General features: G+C 38.7%; 3 protein-coding genes across 3 annotated transcripts; all 3 read left to right on the top strand.

Annotated features, from left to right (window-relative positions):
* Positions 1 to 9,641: 9,641 nt before the first annotated feature.
* Positions 9,642 to 10,217, top strand: LOC121995059. The gene has a single exon (XM_042548901.1). It carries the CDS (start codon positions 9,645 to 9,647, stop codon positions 10,215 to 10,217), a length of 573 nt encoding a protein of 190 aa, XP_042404835.1. The 5' UTR covers positions 9,642 to 9,644.
* Positions 10,218 to 10,273: 56 nt separating this feature from the next.
* On the top strand, positions 10,274 to 10,928 carry LOC121995061 (glycosyltransferase BC10-like; the record flags this gene model as incomplete). The annotated part of the gene is made up of 1 exon (XM_042548902.1): positions 10,274 to 10,928. A coding segment is annotated over one exon (654 nt), but the record flags the coding sequence as incomplete, so codon positions are not given.
* Positions 10,929 to 21,588: 10,660 nt separating this feature from the next.
* Positions 21,589 to 23,129, top strand: LOC121994202 (glycosyltransferase BC10-like). The gene is made up of 2 exons (XM_042548318.1): positions 21,589 to 22,203; positions 22,352 to 23,129. The coding sequence occupies exons 1-2, from the start codon at positions 21,697 to 21,699 to the stop codon at positions 22,994 to 22,996; spliced, it is 1,152 nt and encodes a 383-aa protein (XP_042404252.1). The 5' UTR covers positions 21,589 to 21,696; the 3' UTR covers positions 22,997 to 23,129.
* The last annotated feature ends 1,972 nt before the right edge of the window (positions 23,130 to 25,101 follow it).

Consider the following 25,101-nt stretch of genomic DNA (forward strand, 5'->3'; position numbering starts at 1 on the left):
TTTTCTAAGTAAAAAAGTTCTAAAAAAAATATAAAAAAAATTTCCAAGTAAAATTTTCTAAATAAATTTTAAAGAAAAATTTCTAATATTTGCAAAGGATTTTTTTTTTTTGAAAAATCTTCCAAGGAAGCATTTTTGAAATAAAGTTTTTGCGAAAATTATTTTCTAAGTAATTTTCAAAGAGAAGATTTTCAAAATAATTTTTAAATAAAAATTTCCAAAATAAGTTTGAAATTTTCCAATATTTTAATACCTTTCTAGGAAATTATTTGCAAACTAATTGTAAAGAAAGATTTTTTAAGAAAAATTCAAAGTACTTTTAAAGAAATAACTTTTTAAGTACTAAAAAATACAAGAAATTTTTTTAAAAAATATATTTTTTAAATTATATAAAAAAACCCCCCCCCCCCCCCCCCCCCCTTAATATGGTAACATTGTAAGATTAAACATTATGTAATAAGTAATAGCAAGTTAATTAACTAAAGTAAAAATAGTTAAAGGTAAACTGAGTACCAGTAATTGAAGTAAATGTAAAGTCATATTAAGTCAATATAAAACAGCCAACAAACACAAAGTAACATAATAACAATCAAAACTGTATTACTGCGAAGATGAGGAAGATGGGTCGAAACCCCAGGAGCGTAATAAGTCCATTAACTCCGTATGACGGGTCTAGCTCTCTCGTCGAAAATTGGAGATCTCCTAGTGAAGACTTGTCACGGATGCCTCAAGTTTAGTAAATCTATCCTCTAACGTACGAGGGACTAGAGGCGTGGGCGGCCCAAAAAAATTAGCGACAAACTCATCTATCCTAGCCTCCTCTCCTGGAGCTAGATTAGGTTGATCCTGAGCTGCGAGATCAAGCTGGGGTTGGGCTGCTGGGTCAGGCCGTGCTGATCCTCTCTCCTCCAGGATAGGACACCCTCATCATCTATATGGACACCACCTAAGGAGAAGTTCCTAGCACCTACTATGTCAAACTCAGTTAGGGCTCTGACATCAATTGTGATGACATCAATGCCTAATGAGGCTATGCAGGCGGTCAAAATGTGACAATAGTGCATATAGGCCCACCTACTGGTGGTAATACCAGTTGAATAGAGGATGGTATGGAATATGTGTAAACTAATATCTATATCTAACTTATGATATAATGCATAAAGTAGAAATGAATGAAAGGGATGCATCATCGCTACGTTGCGAGTGGTCAGAGGCAAAATACATGTAATTAGGACTCTATACAAAATATAGTCCTGAACTCTAAGGGTGACTGAATGAAACAAGGTCACAGTCGGTATACGCTGACCTCTTAAAAAATATGAATAGATTGTATAGAGTGTAATATGCGAGTAAGGATCATCAAATGGTAGATCCCAAGGTGGATAGCACTGAAAGGGTCATGTGGATAGCTGTAGTACTAAAAAGGTATGGATGATAGTGGGGGATAACGTAATATCCGTATCGGCGACCCTAGTGGTGTAGGTAAGATCATCGACTCTAACTAGGTTGTTATACAGTTCAGTGCATAGACTTATGTTAATTGAACTAGAACAATAAACTAAATGTTACAAACTGTAATAATCAATAGCCTTTACAAATGGAATGCATGATCACATAAAAAACTGCCTATCTAAATATCTAGACAAGATAGACATATATATAGTAGAGGTAAACCTAATCCTAAGTTCATCAGTGGGAAACCTAAGGTCTGTACTAGCGGTCGAGGGGCCAACACCAGGATGTGATCATTTCCTAATTAATAAATAACATCCTAAAGATAAGATCCTAAAGCAACTAAAACAAACAAAATAAAGTTTAAAAATAATTACCGAGACATCATGAATAATTATAACAGAACTGACGACCTCAATTGATCTATAGCACCACGGCTTCAGAATCGAAAGAGAAAGTTTCAAAAATTTGTGGACTGAATTTTAAAATTTTATTTTTCACATGCAATTCTTGAGCTCGATGAGGAGCAGAAACGCAAAGGGAAGTGAAGAGAATGGGGTGCCTGGGGCGCTGTTTTATAAGGTCATTCGGGTGCTCGGAAATGGTGGTTGGGCGGGGCGTCTGGATCCGTGTCTGAGCGTCCAGAGTCTTATAACAGGGGTGCCCGCCCCTAGTTTTGGGTTTTTTTTTTTATTTTGGGTTAAAGATTAATTTGATGTTAGAATTAAGTTTAAGTTTTTTAGTTAAGTAAAAAATGATTAAGTTAAGAACTTAAGTTTTAAAAAAAATTAGTTAAGGGATTGAGTTAAGTTTAAAGCTTAATTAAAATTTAAAATTAATTTAATCAGAATTAATTAAGTTAAGTTGAAAATTGATTAATAAATTGATTAATGTTAATAATTTAGATTAATTAAGTTAAGTTAAATATTAAAGTATTTAGAATTTAAGTTAAATTGGACAATTTATTTAAGCTAAAGATTAATTAGTTTGAGAATTGAGTAAATTAAGAAGTTAAAAATTGATTAAGTTAACAAATTGATTTATGTTAAACATTAATTAATTTAGTAATTTTAAAAAAATTAAGTTGAGTAGTTTGCTTAAGTTAAATTAAGTTAATTAATTTGAAGATTGATTAACTTAAGAAGTTAAGTTAGAAAATTTATCAAAGAAATGATTAAGTTAATTAATTCAAGTTCGAAAGATATTTTGAGTTAATTTTATTAATTAATTTAAGTTGAAAATTCATTTTAAGTTAAATTGATTAATTTAACAATTTATTAATTTATGAATTAATTAACAATTAGTTTAATTTAGGAATTGATTAAGTCAAAGATTAAGTTGAAAAAAATTTACTTTGGTTGACTTAGGTTAGGAAATTAATAAGAAATAATAGCAATAAAAGCTTAATTAAAAATATTCATCTACCATTGGTTCTTAATTGTCTAACCTTTGGTTACTAACTAACTACCAAAAGATAGCAGTGTTTACCTGGTTAGTCAAGTTACATATTGATCTGGTACCTTACCTTACCACCGAATCACGTATTAATGCCCAGTTAGAATTTACTGAAGATGACTACTTAACTTGATCGATGTACTGTTGTATTTTTCACCGAGACTTATATTGATGCACTGATATAAACATATGAAGTGCAGGTAAAATGCCTATACATCTCACGTCATTCTATGTTTATGAATACACAATCAAATTAGACTTAGTGTGTTTGTGAGATGCTCGTTACCTAGATCTATAGGATCATACTTTCTATGGGTTTAATCTAGGCTAAGGTCAATATAAATTTTAGAACACTAAAAAAATAGGAAATTTTTAGAAAACATAAGTAAATAATTTTTTTAGAATTTAAAAATCAACTGAATAAATATCCTCCCCCTTAATCTAAAGATTTTCAAGCACAATTAATATCTTTAAGATTATTTACAAGTAATTTTAAGGAATTAATTATTTAATTATTTAGATTTAACTTAGTTTAATTTAACCTTATTTATCTCATCAGTTTAAATTTTCAAAAAAAGGGGTCCTATGATTCCGTGAGATAAGTTTAAGTTGAATTTCATGGTTTGGTTTAAACTTGTGTTAGATTCAAGTTTACCTTTGGATTCAACAAACAAGCATATTTTGGATAAACTTTTAAACTGTGGTGAGTCACCTGGACATCATTAGAGTAACCACGCCTTTGAGGTTTTCCAAATAGTCCTATCCACTGAACTTAATAACAAAACTTTGGTCTAACTAGCTAGGATTGGTAAGGGGTAGCTTCAGTTAGTTTTACTAAGTCAAGTACATCAGACTGAAGCTATATCTTCCTAGATATGTATAGATATAGTTTCCCTAACCTACTATCATCTAAAAATTCTCCACTACTATTTTTCAAGTTAAATTTTTATCCCTTTTTAGCCTAATCCTAATTACCCAGTCAGCTAAACTATTATTTTGGATGTGCCAGCTAATTTGGATCTCCCCTTGAATTATTAAATCTTTTGGTTTAGGTTTTAGTTTTATGTCGATTACTTTTGTAGTTAAAGTAAACTTTTTGGTAATTTAAATTAGCCTTGCAATTATTTGATTTAAATTTATTTGAGTTCGAATTTGTTGACTTCATTTTGTGATTTGATTTATTTGATTTTATTTCATTCTTTAGTTTAGAATTTAGCTTTGAAGTTTTTTTTGGTTTGATTGTAGATAATGAATTTCATTTTTAGGTATATAGAATTGATTGAGTTCTACTTACATGGTTAGGCATGCTTTCGGAATCCAAGCTTTAGTTAGGTTTTTGTTTTGACTTATTAGTGATATAAACATTTTATTTATTGAGCTAGTCTTGTATCCGAGTCTGGAGTTATTGTATACAACTTTTTGTGTTTTAAGAATTAAATCTAAATTTTTTGATCTAGTGATGAAAGTTTCTAATAATCCTTTAAGTTTATTAACTTCACTTTTTAAATTTGTGTTTTCCTCCTCAAGTGTTACATCTTAATTTGGATCTTTATTTTCAATTTGTTTTTTAAGGCATTCATTTTCCTCAAGAAGTGATTCATTTTATTTTTCATATTTAATTAATTTTTTGTTTAAATATGTAATTATTCTAAAAAATTTGGAGGTTAAGATGGAGGATACCTTGTTTGAACCTTCGGAAACGAGTGCTTGATTCATCCTCGGACTCGTTGTATTACTCCGACTCGCTTTCTAATTCTGATGCTTCTGATCTCCAACATCCAATTCTTCTGAGAATGACTCGTCCCACGTCGCCTTGAGTGCCTTTTTCTTTCTGGTTGTTTTGGGTTTGTCGTCTTTCATCTTTGGACACTTGTGTTTATAGTGTCCTTTCTTGTTGCACTCGTAACATATGATCTTTGCTTTCGAATCACTTGATTTGATTACCTTTTGTAGGTCCTTCTTCGGGAAATTATTCTTTCTTTTTGTGAATATTTTTCTGAGCATGTTCACAAGTTGTTCTTCTTCATCTTCTGAGTCAGATTTAGATTCTGACTCTAGTTTGTTCTTGTGTTTAGCTTTTTTTGAAGGACCTATAAAAAAAGCAATATCTTTCTCGACCTGCTTTGAGTTATTCTGTTTATGGAGTTCAAGTTCACAAAATAACTCATCTAGTTTTAATTTAGACAAATTCCTCGAGATTTTGTAGGCATCCACGATGGATGCCCATAGTGCATTTCGAGGAAATGCATTTAGTGCGTACCTTATAAGATCTCAGTTCTCTATCTAGTGGTTGATTGTATGAAGTTCATTGAGGATGTCCTTTATCTTTGCATGTAGTTGACTTGAAGATTCTCCTTCCTATATTTTTATGTTAAATAGTTTATTTAAAAACAAATCACTTTTCTTTTATCTTTGCGCCATTAGTTCCCTCGTGTAGTTCTATGAGTTTGTCCCATAGCTCTTTCGCGCTTTCATGTGGGCCGATGTGATTTTACTCCTCCTTTGTTAATCCCTACTGGATTGTGTTGAGAATTTTGAAGTTGATCTGAGCCTTCTTCTTCATTTCTAGGTTCTAATCTTCTGGGTCTATTTGAATTTCGACGTTATTGACGGGCGCCTTGTATTCTTTGGTGACGCTGGACCATTGATCGAAGTCGGTCTTTAGGTACATCTCCATCCATTTCTTCCAATATAGGAAGTCATCATCGTTAAAGAGGGGAGGATGTACGGTAGAGTATCCCTCATTTTAGGCCATGAACCTTGCACACAAAAGAGGAAAAGGCAAAAAAAATCCCAAGACTAGGTCTTGGATTAGTAGTGTGGGAGAAGAAGGAAAAAATATTAAGACTTGATTGGTTTTGCATCAATTCATAGTCGTTTGCAACAAAAAAATTTACCTAAAAAGGTAATTGTACTAGTTTGGATTATATTGAAAAGGCAAAAAAAACCGAAAGAGAGAGGAAAGAAATAAAAAGATCACTCCCTTACTTGATTGGTAGTTGCACCAATTCAGAGTGGTACCCACTCTGATACCACTTGTAGGATCGAAAAGAATGCTAGGGGGGTTGAATAGCGATCGTCAAAAAACTCGATTTAAACTAAGTTACGCAGTGAAAAACGGAAGCAAAAAGACAATGCTAACACAAGTTGGTTTTACTTGGTTCAGAGCCTTCGACTACTCTTACTCTAAGGCCCGCACTTGTCGAGTGCTTTCGTTGGGCAATCCACTAATAGTTCGCAAGAATGTGTTATAAGATAAGTACAATAACTAAAAAAGATTACCAACAACAAGAAAAATATGAAAATCTTAGTCGCTAATTGTCGGAGGAGCTTCACAGCGTTGTAGGAGTTTTTCAAAGCACCAAGTAGGAAGAAAAGTTCTCGTAGTTGTTATTCTGAAGTTCCGAGTTGAAGGACTTTAAATAGTTGTTGTTCTGGAACCTCTCCGGATGCTTGGATCATGTGGCTCAATCAATCAACGCGCTCCATGTCAAATTGTGGATGACATTTCGGGTCCAAGTGTCTGGACCGAGTCTGGGTGCCCGAACTACCTGGGTGCCTACAGCCTCGCCTGGGTAAGCCTTCTCCGGGCGCCCAGATCCCTTTCGGGCGCTTGAAGTACTTTTCTTCGGTAGCTTTCTCCCTGCAAGAAAAGGTTAGTCTAGGCAATCAAAATATATCTATCCTGCAAAATAATGTTAGCACAACATAACAAAATGTGACTATTAATTGATTCTGTCTCCATGAGACCAGAATCTAGTCAAGATCTCAACTTAGGTTTCCTAAATGGACCTAAGTTGGATCAACGCCTACAGTTTTCTTATCGGGGAATACGTCCTCACTGGATCTCTCCTCTAGTTGCTTACCTTCACTTACCACTTGTGGACACTTGACTTGTCTTTGACCTACCAGGTCTTCCCGTTAGTTGTCAGGTTCACAGACCCAACTAGATTTCGGCAGGTTGTCAGGTCCCGCGGATCTAATCAGACTTCCTGCCAGATATCGAGCCCTGCGGACCTATCTGGACTTTCCACCAACTATCGGACCCCGTGGACCTAGTTGGATTTAAGCTTGGTGTCAGTCTTCTTGGACCAGTCAACTCTTACACACTTAGTAAAGTAGTTAGACAAACAACACATCTAACTTTAACCTATTTATTATACATCAAAATCAAATTATTAGTGCAATATACATCAATATTATTCACTAAGGTGTGATTCAAATTGAAAGATATCATGCTGTATAAAACATCGATTATGAGTTGGATGATTAATTATTTTGAATAAGTGAGGGATTATTAGAATTTATTTGTTTAAATTTATTAATGAAATAATAAATCTAAATGAATAGATATTTGAAGTAAAATGAGTCAAAGTAAATTTGAAATTCAAGAAAGGCATGGTGGTTGAAATGGAATGAGTGTGAATATAATGAATAGTTGCATATATTAAGAAAATTATGGTTGTTCATTTCAGTTTGAAGCTTGGTTGTTCATTTCAGTTCATTTCAGTTTGAAGCTTGGTTGTTTTTTCAGTTTTAATATTCAAAATTGAAAACTAAGTTGTGTCTTTTGATAAGAGACATATTCATTTATTGTAATTTTTGAAAGTGACTATTAATCTATAAACGAAGAGAGAATTGTGTGGACAAAGATCAAGAAGTTTTTTTTTCTCTCATCTCTGTAATATTTAATTTTTATATATTCTTCACATTCTAAAATATTTTTTATTATTATTTATAGAAAATATTGCAAAGACTTTTCATATCTAAAAATTATTTGTCATGGCTCCCATAAATAATATTGAGAGAGGACAAATATAATTTTTCCAACATAATGTCCCAGGACAAAGCCGAATATGTTATCACGTGACAAGTTTACATAATTGAATAAGTATCGATTTTTTACAAAATAGTGAAAATATTCTCTCATGTAATAATTTATTTTAATTTCTGATTTGTTTCCTCCTAATAATAAGATGGGATAGTCACGTAGAGTAGAGTCATCGGAAGATGAATTTCACTTTTGTTTTTTATTGTACAAAATCTCTATAATGTCTAATGTAATTAATTTAATATTATTTGGATCGAGCTGACTGATTCGAATTATTACAGTGCCATGTCACGGTAAAATTCGTAATTCCCTCCCACCGGGCCTGGCTTGTCATGCGTTGAATCAAGCTTTCTGACGTGACAGAGGTGCGAGGGAGAGGTGACAGCGGCGTTAGGCTATCCAGTTTTACCTTGTACCATCCCGTTCCTGTTTTGTCCCGCGCCAACCAGGCGCCATGACGTAGGGAAAGAGAAGGAAGGGAGGGGACCACGAGATGCAGCCAGTGCATGCGGAGCCTCCCGTGGACGATGCAGACCTGGACACGGCGCGTCCGGGTCACGGGACGCGTAGCCGTGGTTCCCAATTGGGCCACGCGCGGGCCGAGACTGGGACACCGTGACAGCCGAGGCGGCCGTGCCGTTCTTTCCCTGGCTCCTTCTTTGCGCACTGACAAATTAACTTGCATTTTGCCTCGTAACGTTGCGGTCCCGCCGCCAGGCCCACGCGCCCTCGCCTCGCCTCGCCTCGCCTCCGCATCGTTTTCATCGAGGAATTTTAAATGGCTTCGGACTTCGGTGCAGTCCGTGTCCATTGCCGGACTTTCTCCATAGTAAGACAAAAACATCAACGAAAAAAAAAGGCTTTCATTTACCCTAAGTTTGATTGTGGATGGCATTTGTCAGCTTCAACCAAAGCCATGCCATATTTAATGTGAGATTAGGGAGGGGGTCCATGAATCCGGCATTGGATTCTCGTTTTAGAGATTAGAATCGCTTCCTTTGTTTCCTAGTACTCTACTGTATCCTTTCGTCCTCTACTTGGTCTTCCAAGGACGACTGAAGAAGGCCTTTCTTCTTGGCTCCAATAACAAAACGACAGTGTTTATTATATATGTGTATGGTCATTTCTATACTGGCTTGCGGTAACAATTTGACGTAATCGAGAAAATGAGAAATTTCAAATAAAAAACCAGGACAAGGATTAGTAATGGGCCGACTGATGCAAACGAATGCCCACCACATATACATCCGCTTGATGGTTCCAGTGGCTCCAGGCCCAACCATGACGAGTTGAATATTATTAATATTATCAATCCATCTCTTATTATAGATTGTCAGAAAAAAAAGGACTTTATGTAACTTAAGATGCAAAACAAAATAATTTAATCTATTAATATTCAATTAATTAAAATTTGGGTCTGAAAAAAATATATAAAAAGCTAAGAGTTTGTTTTGTTGAGTACATAAAGTTTTGGTTAAGTTCGTCTCACGTAATGGCATAACAAGCTGTATGATCTTTTAATAAGGTTAACCCTAATTGAAGGTATTGACTAAAAAGTAAACTTCATGGGTTCAGAGTCAATTGGCCCTTGTTTGTGTGCCATGATATTCTATAGTTCCGGGGCAGTTTTCTAAGCCAGATCTCCTTCATTCAGTGCCAGAACAAAGCAGTCAATCAAACATATATAGTATTATAAACAAATCATTAACATTTTAACACTCTTAGTGTGAGTTTTCTCGCTAATTAGCTAATTAGTGAATTCGTTCCCGGAGCCGACGAAATAAACTTTGATACAAGTACAAGAAAGCCAACAACTTAGAAATGCCCTCTTCATAATCAATATCCGAACTGTGCGAGTATAAATCTCGATCGTCTGCATTTGATCTACACTGCACAATCGCCAACAATGAAGGAGCAGCTCCGCGACCAAAGGTCACTCCCACAACCCGCCATCCTCACCTTCCAACTCCGCAAACTCATCACGTTCTGCCTTCTGCTTGCCTTAGCCTTCTCCATGGGCTTCATTACCAGTTTCTATGTCAGGGATACTACTATCACTAATCTTCTCCAAACTGCTCACGTAGCCAATCTGTCTTCGTCTTTGCCAGTACCAGTACAAACTTCTGTCATGCCGGGGAGGACGGCCACACTCATGCACGAGATGAACGACGAAGAGCTGCTTTGGAGGGCGTCCATGGTGCCGAGGATCCAAAGGAATTCAACAAAGCCAGCGCCTAAGGTTGCTTTCTTGTTCTTGACGAGGGAAGAGCTCCCACTCGCCCCACTGTGGGAGATGTTCTTCAAGGGGAACCAAGGGCTGTTCTCCATCTACGTGCATTCCCATCCGGATTCCAATTGGTCTCTGCCGAGTTATTCCGTTTTCTACGGAAGAAGAATTCCCAGCAAGGTCAGTTCCATGCTCCGATTTGTCGGCAGAGATTGCACTGACAGAGATAGAAAACAGGGGTGGCAGAGTTAAGGCTCCCCTGTTTGGATAGTCCAAAAATATTCGGAAGAATCTTCTGAACAATCTTTTTGCCGTTGCAGGAGGTGACATGGGGCTCGATCAATGTGATGGAAGCGGAGCGGCGGCTGTTGGCTAACGCGCTGCTCGACTTCTCCAACCAACGCTTCGTACTCCTCTCCGAAACATGCGTTCCCCTTTTCGACTTCGCCACTGTCTACGCCTATCTCATCAACTCCTCCCTCACCTTCATCGATGCCTACGACGACGCCGGCGTCAGCGTCCGAGGACGGTACCGGCTCCCCATGCCGCGCATCCAGCTCCAGCAATGGCGCAAAGGGTCGCAGTGGTTCGCGATGGACCGCAGTTTGGCCCTCGATGTAGTCTCCGACGAAGACTACTTTCCCCTGTTTCAGAAGTATTGTAGGCCGCTGTGCACCGCCGACGAGCACTACGTTCAAACGCTGGTGAGCGTGAGGAACTACTGGAGCAGGAACGCGAACAGGACCTTAACTTGGACGGACTGGTCCCGGGGCGGGGTGCACCCGGCAAAATTTGGCCGGGACCAGATCAACGTGGAGCTGCTTCAGAGGATGAGAAACGGGAGCAGTTGCAGCTACAACGGCATGAACACGAGTGTTTGCTTCCTGTTCGCCAGGAAATTCTTACCGAATACCGTAAGCAGTCTGGTGAGATTAGCTCCAAAGCTGATGGGGTTTGGTTAAACTTCAGGGGCCATAATTCATAAATTATCATTTCAGGATCAATGCTATACATTATTATCTAACAAATATGTTTACAATATATATATTTTTAAAAATGAATTGAACTTGAAAATATAACCCGAAGACATTATTTCTTTTATAATTTATAAACTTATAGCTAAAATAGAAAAACCTGCTCAAAAATATATATATATATAAAACATATTTATGTCCTAGTAAATTAAAAATATAATTGATACGGATGGGACAGAGTTATTTCCGAGTATAATCCTCTCTTCCCAACCTCCTAGCACTCAGTCTTCGTCTAATGGGTGCTCAAGAAGCTACATAAATTGTGAATCTACACTGTTCAAGAAAATAGGTTATTCTCCTAAGCATTCGTAGTTCTCGGATGCTAAAGTACTAGCATTGTTATAATAAACTACATTAACTGCGAAACTATAGTAGTCGGGAAATCAGTCTATTCTCCCGAGCTCTCACAACTTTCAGATGGAGCATTACCAACGCTACTACTGTAAATGCTATAGTGAAATTACAGTAACCGTGAAGCTATGGTGCTCGGATATCAATCTATTCTCACGAGCACTCGTGAGAAAAGCTTCAATAGCTTCGCTCGTGAGAAAAGCTTCAATAACTTCGAAGCTGTAGTACTCAAGAATGAGCACTCATAGTTCTCAGATGCTACAACACCACGCTGCTACACTAAATACTACAATACCTCTGCTACAATAACTATCTAGCTTGGGGAAGTAACCTATTCTCCTGAGCACTCACAGTTCTATCCTACATTAAATGTTACATACTCGAGTTGCTACAGTAATACTACAATACCCAAAGATGTTATAGTGTTGCACGGTGCTATAGTCCAGTGATTTATCATCCGGATTAGGGAACCCAGAAACTCAACCTCAACCTCCGACAATTCCCAACAGCCCAACAATGTCATTGTATGATTTAATAGTTGTCACCCTTGGCCCCTAACAGACCCATAATGTTAGTGTACGGTCTAACGGTTGTCACTCTTTGCCCCCCAACAACCCGACGATGTTAGGTGTTATATGGAGATTCCCTTACGAAGGGCTATATAAAGAGAGACCGAAGTAAGTAAACGAAGGCATCTCTTTCCAAGAGCTTTTGTTTCTTCTCCAACTTCTTCTTCTTCATTCATACGCCATATCCTTTCTTGGAGAGTTTTTCCTCTTCCACTAAGAATTGACTTGAGCATCAGAGTGGATATGTTAGTAAAGCCAACTAGCCCTAACAACCTTTGAGGAAGCAATCGAACCTTTGGGAAGAGCAGGAGCCCGAGTGAGCTAAAAGGATACCATCAAGTACAAGGATGACAATTATATTAAGTAATTATTATAATAACATATTTCATAGCACCTATAACTGAGTTACTATACAGTTGTAGCAGCTATGATTTTATAGCTTAATACGAATGTTAAATCCTAAATTTTAAGAGATTATAAAAATTGACTCACAGGATGCATAATATATTAAATTGAAGTTCATTCATAAATCTACCACTGGTTATGGGATAGAACTTGTAACGATTAGGTTTTATGCTAAAAAATATCATTTAAATCCTTTTTGGAAACTCTAAATAATTTTAATTTTTTTTTAAAAAAAATCCATATTATATAGTTACGAAACCATAACCGCTATAACTGTGTAGCAACTACGGAACTGTAGTTGCTATAACTGTGTGATAGCTCAATTGTAACAGCTACAACATGCCCGACTAGTTCAGGATTTAGACGAAAGATGAACAACACTAGAGGACAGTTGTGTCATTTTATATGGGAATGATACGCCTATTTGATAAAAATAAAATGGAACACCCTTTTGATGATTTAAAAAAAGACATTCTTTTGACGTTTACCCATGATTATTAGTGATCCGATCCAAGATCAAATAAGGTTGCGAAGTTGAGGCAGTAGAAATCCACTTTGCAAGCAAGAACGAAGACGTTGAAGCCTTCTCCTTACTTTCTTCTCATGGTGTGACAAAGCGTAGTTGAACCTACAAAGAATAACAAAGATCAAAGGACTCATTGGGAGTTGCCCCAATGAAACTACTACGATGCCTAAATTATCATGATTTTTCAATAAAAAGGGACAAAGTAATAAGAGAGGTTGAGAGAGAGAGAGAGATAGTCCCCTTCTGCAGAACTTATACCTGGCCTTTTATAAGGGCGCGCATGTTAGGTATAAGTGAATGGAAAAGAGATGACGAGGAAAGAGACTCCATTATGAATGAGACTTTAATCCCACATTAAAATTTTCATTGCTTTATTGTTGGTTTATATAGTATCACATACATTGATATTGTAAACATATGCATAAGAAGAAGATCTTTCTCATACGTGGCCCCATATGGAGTGCAAATCTAGAATTCAGATTATGTTGAACTAAGTTGACTCGTGTGGATAATGAAAAATCCATAATCGATAGACATTTCCAATCGAATAGGTTAATTATAGTAAATAACTTTTATTCGGTCATTTAAATGTTGCAAAGGGTTAAGCTCCTATATAAGAAGGATGTAACCAAGAGAAAAAGAGTAAATGTAGAAGTAAAGAAACTCCTCCACCTTTGTTCCCCATTTTTTCTCTTTGTTGTGCACCCGTACAGTAGCTCAAACCATGATAGTGTTCGAGTACTCACTTAGTTCGCCATGAACAACTAATACTTGGTTATCAACACAGTTTCTCCATTGTATCCTAGGAAACAAATGTTCATCATAACCTCAAAGCACCCCCGAAGGGGGATGGATTTATTTTAAGGAAACTGTGTCAAACTCAAGTCTTGACATCTTCCTTTGTTGTCTCGGTCTCAGCCTTGAACATCTAAGTCTCGACTTCAAACATCTTGGTCTCAGCCTTTGACATCTCAATCTCATGTCTAAGACCTTGGATATCTCAGTCTTGACTTCGAACATCTCTATCTCCATCTAGGACAACTCGGCCTTGGTCTCAGATGTCTCGACATCGGGTCTTAGACATCTTGGCCTTAGGTCTTGGACATCTCGGCCTTGAGTCTCGAACATCTCTGTCAAGTCTTCCAAGCAACCCAACTTTTTAAGCAACTCTTCTTTCCTACTTGACAGTCTGAGATTATTAGCTCAGGTTATCTCAACAAGTCAAAAGTTGAATTTTGAGTATATTTCAATTCAGTAAATCTCCCTGTAATCTCCGTAAGCAATCTTCATTGTGGAAGATTGTCCAACAGGGTGAAGTACACATAGGGATCATGGAGAAGATGAGGAAGAGATCATAGGTGAGTGGGGATCATGACCTTGTCTGCTTTAGAGAGGTGGGAAAGAGATCATGGTGAGTGGAGATTATGACCCCTGTCTGCTTTGGCATATGATGGGTCAAAATATTGGGAGGTCGAGAATCGCTTGACAACTCAGACCAACTCAGGAAGTCGAGAGTCAGAGTGCTCAGCTTAGCCGGTCGAAGGTGGTACATCACCCGAACTCTATGACAACCAAGTCTTAATCATGCCACCTAGACTCTCTATTGATTAGGTCAAGGGCTCGACATGTGCACCATTATTTACCCGGAGTTATTCCCAAGCATTAGCCTTGCTTCCCAACCCTGTCAGTCCCTTTTCTTGAGCACTCAACCCTCGTCCTATGAGTACTCGGGAAGCTACAATAATTACAAATCTATCACCATCCATGGAGCTTAGAGGCGTCTCGGGTGCAAGGCTTGAAGACTTCACGCAGCAGAGCAAGAGGCACCCTCCATGGAGCTGGAGGTGCCCTGGGCGCTGGGTGGAGGGCGCCTTCCATGGGCTTGGAGGTGCCCTCGGGCAGATAGGCTGCGAGTGAAGCGGAGCTTATCCACGCTGCGGATCCGGCAGTATTAGAGGCGCCCTCCATGCTGTTAAGGGTGTCCTCAACGGGATATATAAGTCTGTCTCAAGCAGCAGCAAAGAACAACACATGAAAACGCAATCTTTCTTCCATGTGCTGCTCAAAGGACGATCCGAGAAAGCTGCAACTCGACTCCAACAATCAGAAGCTTCAAGTTTACTAATTCATTGTTTGCCGGTATAAGTTTTTTATTTATACTCTACTTTAAATTGTAACTTCTGAATTGATAGTGATTACTTGAAGTAAACACTCAACGAACGTGGGCCTTAGAGTAGGAGTCGCCACAGGCTCCGAACCAAGTAAAACCCTTGACGTTTGTGTTTGCATTTTTTTTTGTTTTAAAATTATAGGAAAAATTTTTCCAAAATTTCAATCTTGTTAGTATTTCAAAATTTGGACTTAGCCTAGGTATCTACCCCCTAGAAAGCATGTACCCCTAGATTTCAGCCAGAGCATCTCACAAGCATACTAGGATTACCTTGCTTGTATATGAAAGACACTTAGAATGGTGTGAGATGCATAGGGTACTGCCTGGACTTCAAAATACTTATGTCTATATATCAACATAAGTCTGGACATTATATACCAAATTCATATTAATCAAATTAAGTTGTCCATGCTTAGTCAAACTAACTGGAACACTTACTTAATTTGACTAATCAAGTGAAAACTGCTACCTCATGGTAAATAGCTAGTAACTAAAGGTTAGATATTTGTTTGAAAGTAGATATTTTATTACTCATGCTTGGACTTTAGGACTGTAAAATTTTTTTTCTGTTACAAAAATTGACTGGCATTAATCAAGGGGGAGTAAAAGAAATATTTTCAAATTAAACCAAATCCATATTTTTTTTTCAAATAGAAGTTTTTTGTTAGACTTTACTTAAAATTATTTTTAAAACATGGTCATTTTTAAACTTGATGTTAAAATAAAATTATTTTTTCATGTTTAAACAAATTATTTTTAAGCTTAGTACAAATTTAAGCTGAGTTTTTTTGTTAAAACTTAGCGTTTATTCAAAATTAAAATGATTTTTGAGCTTAATGTTGAATTAATATCAATTTTTTTATTAAGCTTAATGTTGAATTAAAATTAGATTTTAAGCTTAGTGTTTATCAAAAGTATTTTTTTTAATATTTGACTAAGCTAACACTTTTATTAGAACTTTTTATTTAAGTTGAGTACTTTTAAAGCTAAGTGTTTAATCAACTTCTTTTAAAGTTTGTACTTACCTATGTTTAAAATCCTTTAAAGCTAAGTCATTTTCAATATTTAGTTAAAGTCTCTTTCAAATTTTTGTTTCTTCCTACAAAGCTATATTTAAGTAGGAGCCACCTTTCAGGGGGAGTTAAATATTTCCTATTTTTTTCTATTTTTTTAAGTAATATTTTTTGATATATGGCAAAGGGGGAGATGAAAATGAAAGTTAAGTAAATAAGTGATTAAGTGAGAGATACATACAAATTACAACTAAATTTTTCACTTAATTGCACTTGAATCTATGCTTATACGTATTTACACTTGATTGCACTTAAATCTATGCTTGTACGCATTTATACTACTTTCATATTTTTATTTTACTTAACTTTAAATTTTGTTGCCATAATAAAAAAAGGAGGATATTGTTGGTGCGGGAAGCATCCGACGATCGAACTTGAGTTTTGATAATGACAAAGGGTTCAAAGTTAAGATTATTTGTGGTCTAACATGTTTGAATGAGTTTGTAGGAAAGTTCTAAGTGTACTTAGGCAAAAGTCCTAACTGGGATTAGACATGTAGAAAACCCTAGGGGGTGGTAACCCTAGGTCCTAGGGGGTGGTAACCCTAGGCGGAAAGTCTTGACAGGTCGAGTGTTTCGAGCAAAAATCTTAGATTCAAGGACTCTAGGTTGAAATCCTGGTGTCACGAATCAGGTGGAAGTCAAGGCGGGTTGTGGAGCGGACGTCCAGCATGAAAAATCGAAAGCCTCGGGTGCTGAGCAAAAGTCCAGTCGGTCTGGAGAACTGGAATTGTAACAGGTAAACTCTCCTGAGTTGAGTAGGTCAGGACGCATTCCCTGATGAGGGAACAGTAGGCGTCGGTTCAAACTAGAATTTCCGAATGGAAATCCGAAGTCAGAATCGGACAGCCCGGTGACTGTCATAATTACTTTTATGTATCTTATTTTATTGTGCTAATTTTGTTTTGCAGGGTATACTTTGTTTGTGGACTAACATACCTTGCAAGATATAAAGTGAATAAGAAAGCCTTAGATAAACAGTACCCGAGGCGCTCTCCATAGAGCTTCGAGACGCCTCGGGTGCAAGGCTTGAAGACTCCATGCAGTAGAGCAGGAGGCGCCCTGGACGCTCGATGGAGGGCACCCTCCATGGGCTTGGAGGCGCCCTTAAGAGGATAGGCTGCGGGCGAAGCGGAGCTTATCCACGCTGTGAATCCGACGGTGTTGGGGGCACCCTCCATTCTGTTAAGGGCGCCCTCAACGGGCTATATAAGCCTGTCTTGAGCAGCAGCAAAGAACAACACCTGAAAACACAATCTTTCTTCCGTGTACTGCTCAAAGGATGATCTAATAAAGCTGCAACTCGACTCCGACGACCAGAAGCTTCAAGTTTACTAATTCCTTATTTGTCGGTATACGTTTTTCATTTATATTGTACTTTAAATTGTAACTTCCGAATTGATAATGATTGGCCGAAGTAAACACTCAACGAGTGTGAGCCTTGGAGTAGAAGTCGCCACAAGGTCCGAACCAAGTAAAACCCTTGGCGTTTGTGTTTGTGTTTGTGTTTTATTATTCCGTTGTGTATTTAATTAAAGTTTTCCGAAACGAACGTGGAAGTCACGAGCGCTATTCACCCCCCCTCTAGCGCTTTCAATCCTACACTTGTGTCTCGAGCGGGTGCCTCATTTGAGGAAGATCTCCGGTGTCTATCCGCTTGGGCCCTCTCTTCTGCTGGAGTTCATAACGACGCTTGGTGGAATGGGATCAGCGCATGAGGGGCTTCCCCATAGGTGCCGCTCAGCCTTTTGTTTGACTCTGGAATGTCTCGTTCCCCTCGCTCAGCCTAGCGACCTGCCGCGGAGGCTACAGGCTCCTGCACTTGACGTTCGGATAATACCTGTTGGCGCTCGGTCAGCGCCTATTATTGTTGTTGTTCCACTATCTTCGCTGCTCGGACCTGTATCAGCATGTCTAGTTCCTCTTGCATCAGCGTCACCATTGTGATTCATCCAGTGTCTTCCATCTTCTCGTTCGGATGTAGATTACGTTCCCACAGATGACGTCAAAATGATCATGTTCGAAAGCATGAACCTGGAAAGCTAGGGATGTGGTGGTTCCGCTGACTGGATGAAGACCTCACTCCTATTTTCAAAACAAGCCAAACCGAGGAAGGGACCCCTAGCATTGGCCCTTTGACGCTTAAGTTAGAAACAAAAGAGGAATAAAAAATAATAGGGATAGAAATCAATCTTGCCTTTCTTCATGCCTATCATATTCTTTTATACCTGTTTTAGTGTCCCTTCATATTCCTCTATTTAATTATATTAATTTACATACAAAAGACATCTTTATCTTGGCTTCTCCGCATTCAATGATAGATGGAGTGTTCTCTTTTGTTTTTTCTTCCCCTTATTAAGTATTTATTTTTTACTCTTTTATTATACCGACTCATTATTCACTGTCAATGGCATACCTCGAGCCGGACGGATGGCCCGCTCGGCCCGCTCTCCTGCCGATTGGCCTATGTATCCCCCTCTTGCTCAAGCCACGTTGACAGTCTTAACTTTGACCTCCACCATGGCCATTAACCCGTGCCAGGTGGGCTCCTCCTTACCGCCACATCATCGGGTATTGATAGTTCCTCCATACACTCCTCCATTCAGATCAGATATCGGATCCTTCATCGGGTCAGGTGAAATTATCATCCCTAGATTCTTAGGAGTCATGAGCACTTGTAAGAAACCACTCGGAGACCCCCCGAGTTGGTTCTCTTGAGAGACTCCGAGCATACGTTTCCCATGCATCGTTCCGAGTGAATTGACTCCATTGGTCGGCTCAATGGTTCGATATACTGGGCATCCTTCTTTAGGATCCACCAGGAAGATGGATTGAAGCAACAAAGATTAAGTCAACCGCTCAAATACTTAGCAACCTTTATGTATATCCGATTGGATATGCTCGGGACAAAGATTCAGTCGAATATCATTAAGACTATCGTAGAGACATCACTAGGGCCCATCAAAGCCTGTAAACCTCAAAAGGCCCATCAATATGGAATAATAATAAAAAACTCATCATCCCAATAATTCTTTTAACGCTATGTGTAACCGTCTTCAGGGAATCATTGAGAAAGGCTCTATGCAACCTGTACAGTAGAGGTTTCCATTCTCCAAGTGCAGAATTGGTTGACACAATTAGGGAAAGACAGCAGACCGTCAGTATGGTTGACCTTATTTTAGTAATATTTCTCGTTATTTGTGCTAAGGGAACATAATAGCATATATAGTTGAAGTCTCTTCTTCCCACTCAGGAAAGCTCTCCTATCGTTCCTCATTGTTTTCATCATTGTTTGAGTATCATCATTGAGCCTCCCCATCTGACTTGAGCATCGGAGTGACTGCGTTAGGACCCCTCCCTGGTCTGTCTACTGATGTTTTCTTTTTTTCTTATCCTTTCTTCCCAAGCAAGCACGCTCGTGCTTTTGAACTCACTCCCGAGGTCTCCTTGCAGTTAATAAACTGTTGAGTTTTAATTCACATTATTCCCTTTGCTTTTGGTAATGCATAAGTGTAAACTTTTAGTCCCACATTGCTTGGAAGGCTTTATATATGGAGTCCTCCCATCCATGCTTAGCAAAATTAAGGGGACCTACACGCATGCGCGGGCCGAGCCCAAATCAGGTGGTTTCAGGGGGTTCGAACCGGAAATCCATAAACCGGGCGCGACGCACGCGAACATCGCGACGCACCTGGCTGGTCTCCGCGTGAGAAAGCAGAAGCAATGCACTTCTTCGAACCGACGTACACTTTGGTTCCTGTGCACTGCTTCAAGTGTATAAATACACTGCCTCACTTCCTTCTCAACTCACTCCAAAGCAAAGCATTCCTCTGCTCTCTGCTTTCTCCTTTCTTCTTCCCGAGTTCGAGTTCTGAGGCTTGGTTTCTGCGATCTGAGGTTGAGTCCGAGTGCGACGTTCGTCTTGGAGTACACCTACGGACGACGCGAGCGGTTATCGGATCTTGGGAGGATTTTGCCGGAGAGCCTCTGCACCGTGGATGGCAATAAATTCTCTAAAGACAGTCGGCAAGCCCGACGCTTCAATTGGAGATACACAAATTCTTAACCTTACTCTTATTACCGTTAATTGCATGCTCGTCATTTATTGGTGCAATTACAGATTAGATTACTGTGTTAGCGTAATCATATCCGAACACAAATAATCTACTTCATCAGCGGTCCATCTTCATCAACTACCGACAGAAATACTACACCTTCAAACAAAGCCATGTTTCTACAAATATTTGATACAATGAAGGTTATGCCCTTGTACTGCAGCCTTCCAACAATTTCGGAGTGCACGGTTGAAAGTGGATGGACAGGATGCTATTCTAGCATCGGAAAAATTGACTGGCTTGCACATGCTGTTTACCTCATGATAGACTTAGGCCTGGTTGAATTTGGTATATACCGGATGCATAGAGACATGACATAAAACCATTATACATGCTTCATGCAATACACCACATTTACAACCAGCAAAAAAACACTCTCCCCTTTTGCAGGTATGCTCTTCACTCTCTTCAGTTTTTTGTGAATTTGTTAGTTTTGGAAAATTCCAGGCACATCATTGCACATGCTACAAAACTAACTCAGTTTTGAGTATATAGATCCTTATGGATTAAAGTCTTTAGTGAATCTTGGAATTTATCTCTTTTGCTTATCCTCATTCATGTTCTTGTATCATTTTTTTCATGCACTTGAATGCTCTGCTCTTTAGTTTACCATTCATCCAAATAATGGAATAAAAAGCTGTATGATCTTTTAATAAGGTTAACCATAATTGAAGGCGTTGACCAAAAGGTTTCATAGTCAATTTGGCCCTGCAAGTCCATCAAGGAATAAGCCATCGGTCTGTCATGTGCCTGGTTTCTGTGCCGTGATATTCTGAAAAGCTGCGTGGCAGTTTTCTCATTTAGATCTCTTTCATTCAGTTCCAGAACAAAGCAATCAACTAAACAAATCATCAACAGTGAACAGTCTTACACTTTACTCCGAATGATTCAAAAGACGAGGGAAAAAAAATTGGGGAAAAATATCCATAAGCAAAGGCAAAAGAATGGAAAGAGAAAAGAAAAGAACGGTAGGGAAGGAGAAGGGGAAGGGGAAGGAAAAATACCGATCAATCTCACGGCGGCCCCGCTGAGGAAGAGGACCGCCGTGCGTGGGATTGTCGGACCGGGGTTGTGCAGGTCCGTCGTTTGTGGTCACATGAGGTACTGCAAGAAATAGCTTTGCCCGTTGAAACATCTTCAATGGAATTGCTTTCCTTGGATGGAAGCATAAAGAATAAAAAAATGATTCGTCCATTAGGTAAATGAAAAAAGGGAAAATAATTCCCATTTGTTCGATGCCCATTCTTCTAAGTAAACAATGCCTTAGTGAGAATTTTCTTTTCTAAGAGCTATTATCTTATGCCCTTCTTTAATTAAGCTAGTCATTAGTTAATTAGTGAATTCGTTCCCATAGCCGACAAAATAAACTTTGAGACAAGTACAAGAAAGCCAACAACTTAGAACTACTCACTTCCTAATTAGTATCCGAACTGCGCGAGTATAAATCTCGATCGATTGCTTTTGATCTACCACTGCACAATCGCAAGCAATGAAGGAGCAGCTCCGCGACCAAAGGTCACGCCCAGCACCCTCCATCCTCCCTTCCCAACTCCTCAACCTCATCACATTCTGCCTTCTGCTCGCCTTAGCCTTCTCCATGGGCTTCATCACCAGTTTCTATGTCAGGAATACTACCATTATTCATCCTCTCCAAACCGCTCACGTAGCCCCTCGAAATCTGTCGTCGTCGCTGCCATTACCAGTGAAAGCTCATGTCATGCTGAGGAGGACGGGCACACTCATGCACGAGATGAACGACGAAGAGCTGCTTTGGAGGGCTTCCATTGTGCCAAGGATCCAAAGGAATTCAACGAAGCAAGCGCCTAAGGTTGCTTTCTTGTTCTTGACGAGGGAAGAGCTCCCACTCGCCCCGCTGTGGGAGATGTTCTTCAAGGGGAACCAGGAGTTGTTCTCCATCTACGTGCATTCCCATCCGGATTCCAATTGGTCTCTGCCGAGGGATTCCGTTTTCTACGGAAGAAGAATACCCAGCCAGGTCAGTTCCATGCTCCGATTAGTCTGCGACGAGTCTCGCCGAGATTGCACTGACAGCGATAGAAAACAGGGGAGAGCTAAAGCTCCCCTGTTTGGATAGTATAAAAATCTTCGGAAGAATCTTTTCATCGATCTTTGCGCCGTTGCAGGCGGTGACATGGGGCACGATCAGGATGATGGAAGCGGAGCGGCGGCTGTTGGCTAACGCGCTGCTCGACTTCTCCAACCAACGCTTCGTCCTCCTCTCCGAAACATGCGTTCCCCTCTTCGACTTCGCCACTGTCTACTCCTACCTCATCAACTCCTCCCGCATCTTCATCGAATCCTACGACGACGCCGGCCCCAGCGGCCGAGGCCGGTACCGGCGCCCCATGAAGCCGCGCATCAAGCTCCAGCAATGGCGCAAAGGGTCGCAGTGGTTCGCGATGGATCGCAGTTTGGCCGTCGATTTAATATCCGACGAAGACTACTTCCCCCTGTTTCAGAGGTATTGCAGGCCGCTGTGCTTCGCCGACGAGCACTACGTGCAGACGCTGGTGAGCGTGAGGAACTACTGGAGCAGGAACGCGAACAGAAGCTTAACTTGGGTGGACTGGTCCAGGCGCGGGATGCACCCGGCAAAATTTGGCCGGAGCCAGATCAACGTGGAACTTCTTCAGAGGATGAGAAACGGGAGCAGTTGCAGCTACAACGGCGAGAGCACGAGGGTTTGCTTCCTGTTCGCTAGGAAATTCTTACCGAATACCGTAAGCAGGCTGGTGAGATTAGCTCCAAAGCTGATGGGGTTTGGTTAGACTTAAAGGATCATAAATTCTCATTTCAGGATCAATGTTATTTTATTCGTCAGTATACGCCACCGCTGATTACTATTGAACTCTCGATGTGCATCTGAAGAGAAATAAGACGTGTTCACTGATTGTGAATCTATATCATGGCATATTTATCCTATATTATAATTCATATTATCAACTCTGACTTCGCCACATATTTATTATTTCGGATTTAAGATAACATAGAAGTCACACCATCTCTGAATAAGAAACTCATTGAAAAGGATGCGATTGACAAAGCCATGCCGTGCTTGTATTTGTCTTGGAATGTCCTCTAATTTGTTGAATCATTAAATAGAAGTCATCTGCTAAAATAATTAAACATACTGTTCAAATAATTTATTTATTTTTGATAAATTCATCTAAGTAAAATAAGTTTCGGATAACAAACTATAAAAAAAATCCCAGGTAAAAATTTATACTTGTATATTTATAGGGTAAGTAATGGAGGTGATAAGAATAAAGAAAATAGAAAATAACTATTTATGGATCATCTTATTGGTAAAGCTTAAGAGTTTATTTATATAAATTATTTAATTAATAATGTAAATATTAAATATGACATATAATAATAATAATAATAATAATAATAATAATAGTGAATAAAAAATTAAAAATATTATTTTTGCTTTTGATCTTTGATTATGATGTCAAATATGAAAATTTTTGATTGATTCAAATTGAGATTATTTTCCGTAATTACTTTCTTTGTTGTCATTACTTCAGACAAATTAACGGAAGTACCTGAACGTTGAATTTGATTGCTAACTTAGTAAAACATTGTTTAGACAATGACTTATAAATATATTAGCAATTTAATCTTCTGTATAAACGTAAGAAATCAAAAATTATCAAGTCACCACATGCTTGGTATGAGCATGAAAGACTGGATTTACCGCAAGATAAGTTGCTCCTAAATTATCAAGTCACACTAAATTTTGGGTGTAATAGTTGGGGAAAAATATAATTCCGAAAGAAGAGATTGTAGTCAAATAATTTCGGATGTCGCATTAGCGATAATTTTATATTCAGGTTCAGTGCTTAAGCGAGAGACTGTAGGTTGATTTTTTGAGAGTCAAGAAATAAGATTTCGTCTAGAAAATATTACATACCCACTAGTCAAATGTCTATCTTAAGGAGATCCAGCCCAATCTACATTACTATAGGCATTCAACTCTAGTGACGACTGACGATATAAAAAAAGATCATGTGAAATTGTGTCTTTAAGATAACGAAAAATTCTCTTAATACATTCCCAATGGTACTCAGTGGAAGAATGCATAAATTGATAGGCACGATTAACTGCGAAAGTAATGTCAGGTTGTGTAATGGTGACATATTGTAGAGCACCAATAATATTTTGGTAGATATGGGGGTCAACCATTAAAGGAGAATAAGGAGCTTTAAAACTTCCTTCAATGATTAATGTGGAGATGGGACGTAGGTCATCCATTTTAGCTCGTTGAAGAAGTTCAGTAATATATTTGCTCTAAGAGAGAAGACAACCTTCAACATGTGGAAGAAACTCAATGCCAAGGAAAAAAATGTATAAAGTACGACAATAAATATTGATTAAATAATAAGTGTATTGGAGAAATAACCTTATTCGATTTTCTAAAAATATTTAGAAACTTTCTGGAATTTAATCTGAGTTCATATAACATATTTTAAGGAGATAGAGCTATTATGCTTTGAGGAGACCTGTTTAGATATCTCAATTAAGTGAGAGTTGATTAACATAAGGTTGGAATTAATTAACTTAGGTATAGAAGAGAAGACCTAAGTTTCTCTCCTCCTATTCACTCATGCCTCTCTTTATTCTCCCGATCCAGCCACTCTTCCCCTCTTCGCATCACCTCCATCGCCGACATTGATCATGCCTCTCCACTCCAACGCCGGTGCTAGACAAAGTCGATCTTTGCTAGAACCAGGTAGTAGCGCAGTGCTATTGTGTTGGGGGTTTGTTTGTTCATGCCCTAGCTCCCTATTCTACCACCATCATCCGCCACCATTGCTTCCCCTTCTCAGCATGACGCCGGTGTGGCAACACCACAAGCCACTGTCATCGC

This window comes from Zingiber officinale, chromosome 6A (assembly GCF_018446385.1).
Source record: "Zingiber officinale cultivar Zhangliang chromosome 6A, Zo_v1.1, whole genome shotgun sequence".
Classification (NCBI taxonomy): Eukaryota; Viridiplantae; Streptophyta; class Magnoliopsida; order Zingiberales; family Zingiberaceae; genus Zingiber; species Zingiber officinale.

Excerpts from the sequence above, each read along its gene's own strand:
- LOC121995059 (XM_042548901.1), top strand. The coding sequence starts at position 9,645 with ATGAAGGAGCAGCTCCGCGACCAAAGGTCACTCCCACAACCCGCCATC.
- LOC121994202 (XM_042548318.1), top strand. The coding sequence starts at position 21,697 with ATGAAGGAGCAGCTCCGCGACCAAAGGTCACGCCCAGCACCCTCCATC. Across the intron at positions 22,204-22,351 it reads GAAGAAGAATACCCAGCCAG|GCGGTGACATGGGGCACGAT; the intron begins GTCAGTTCCATG and ends GCGCCGTTGCAG.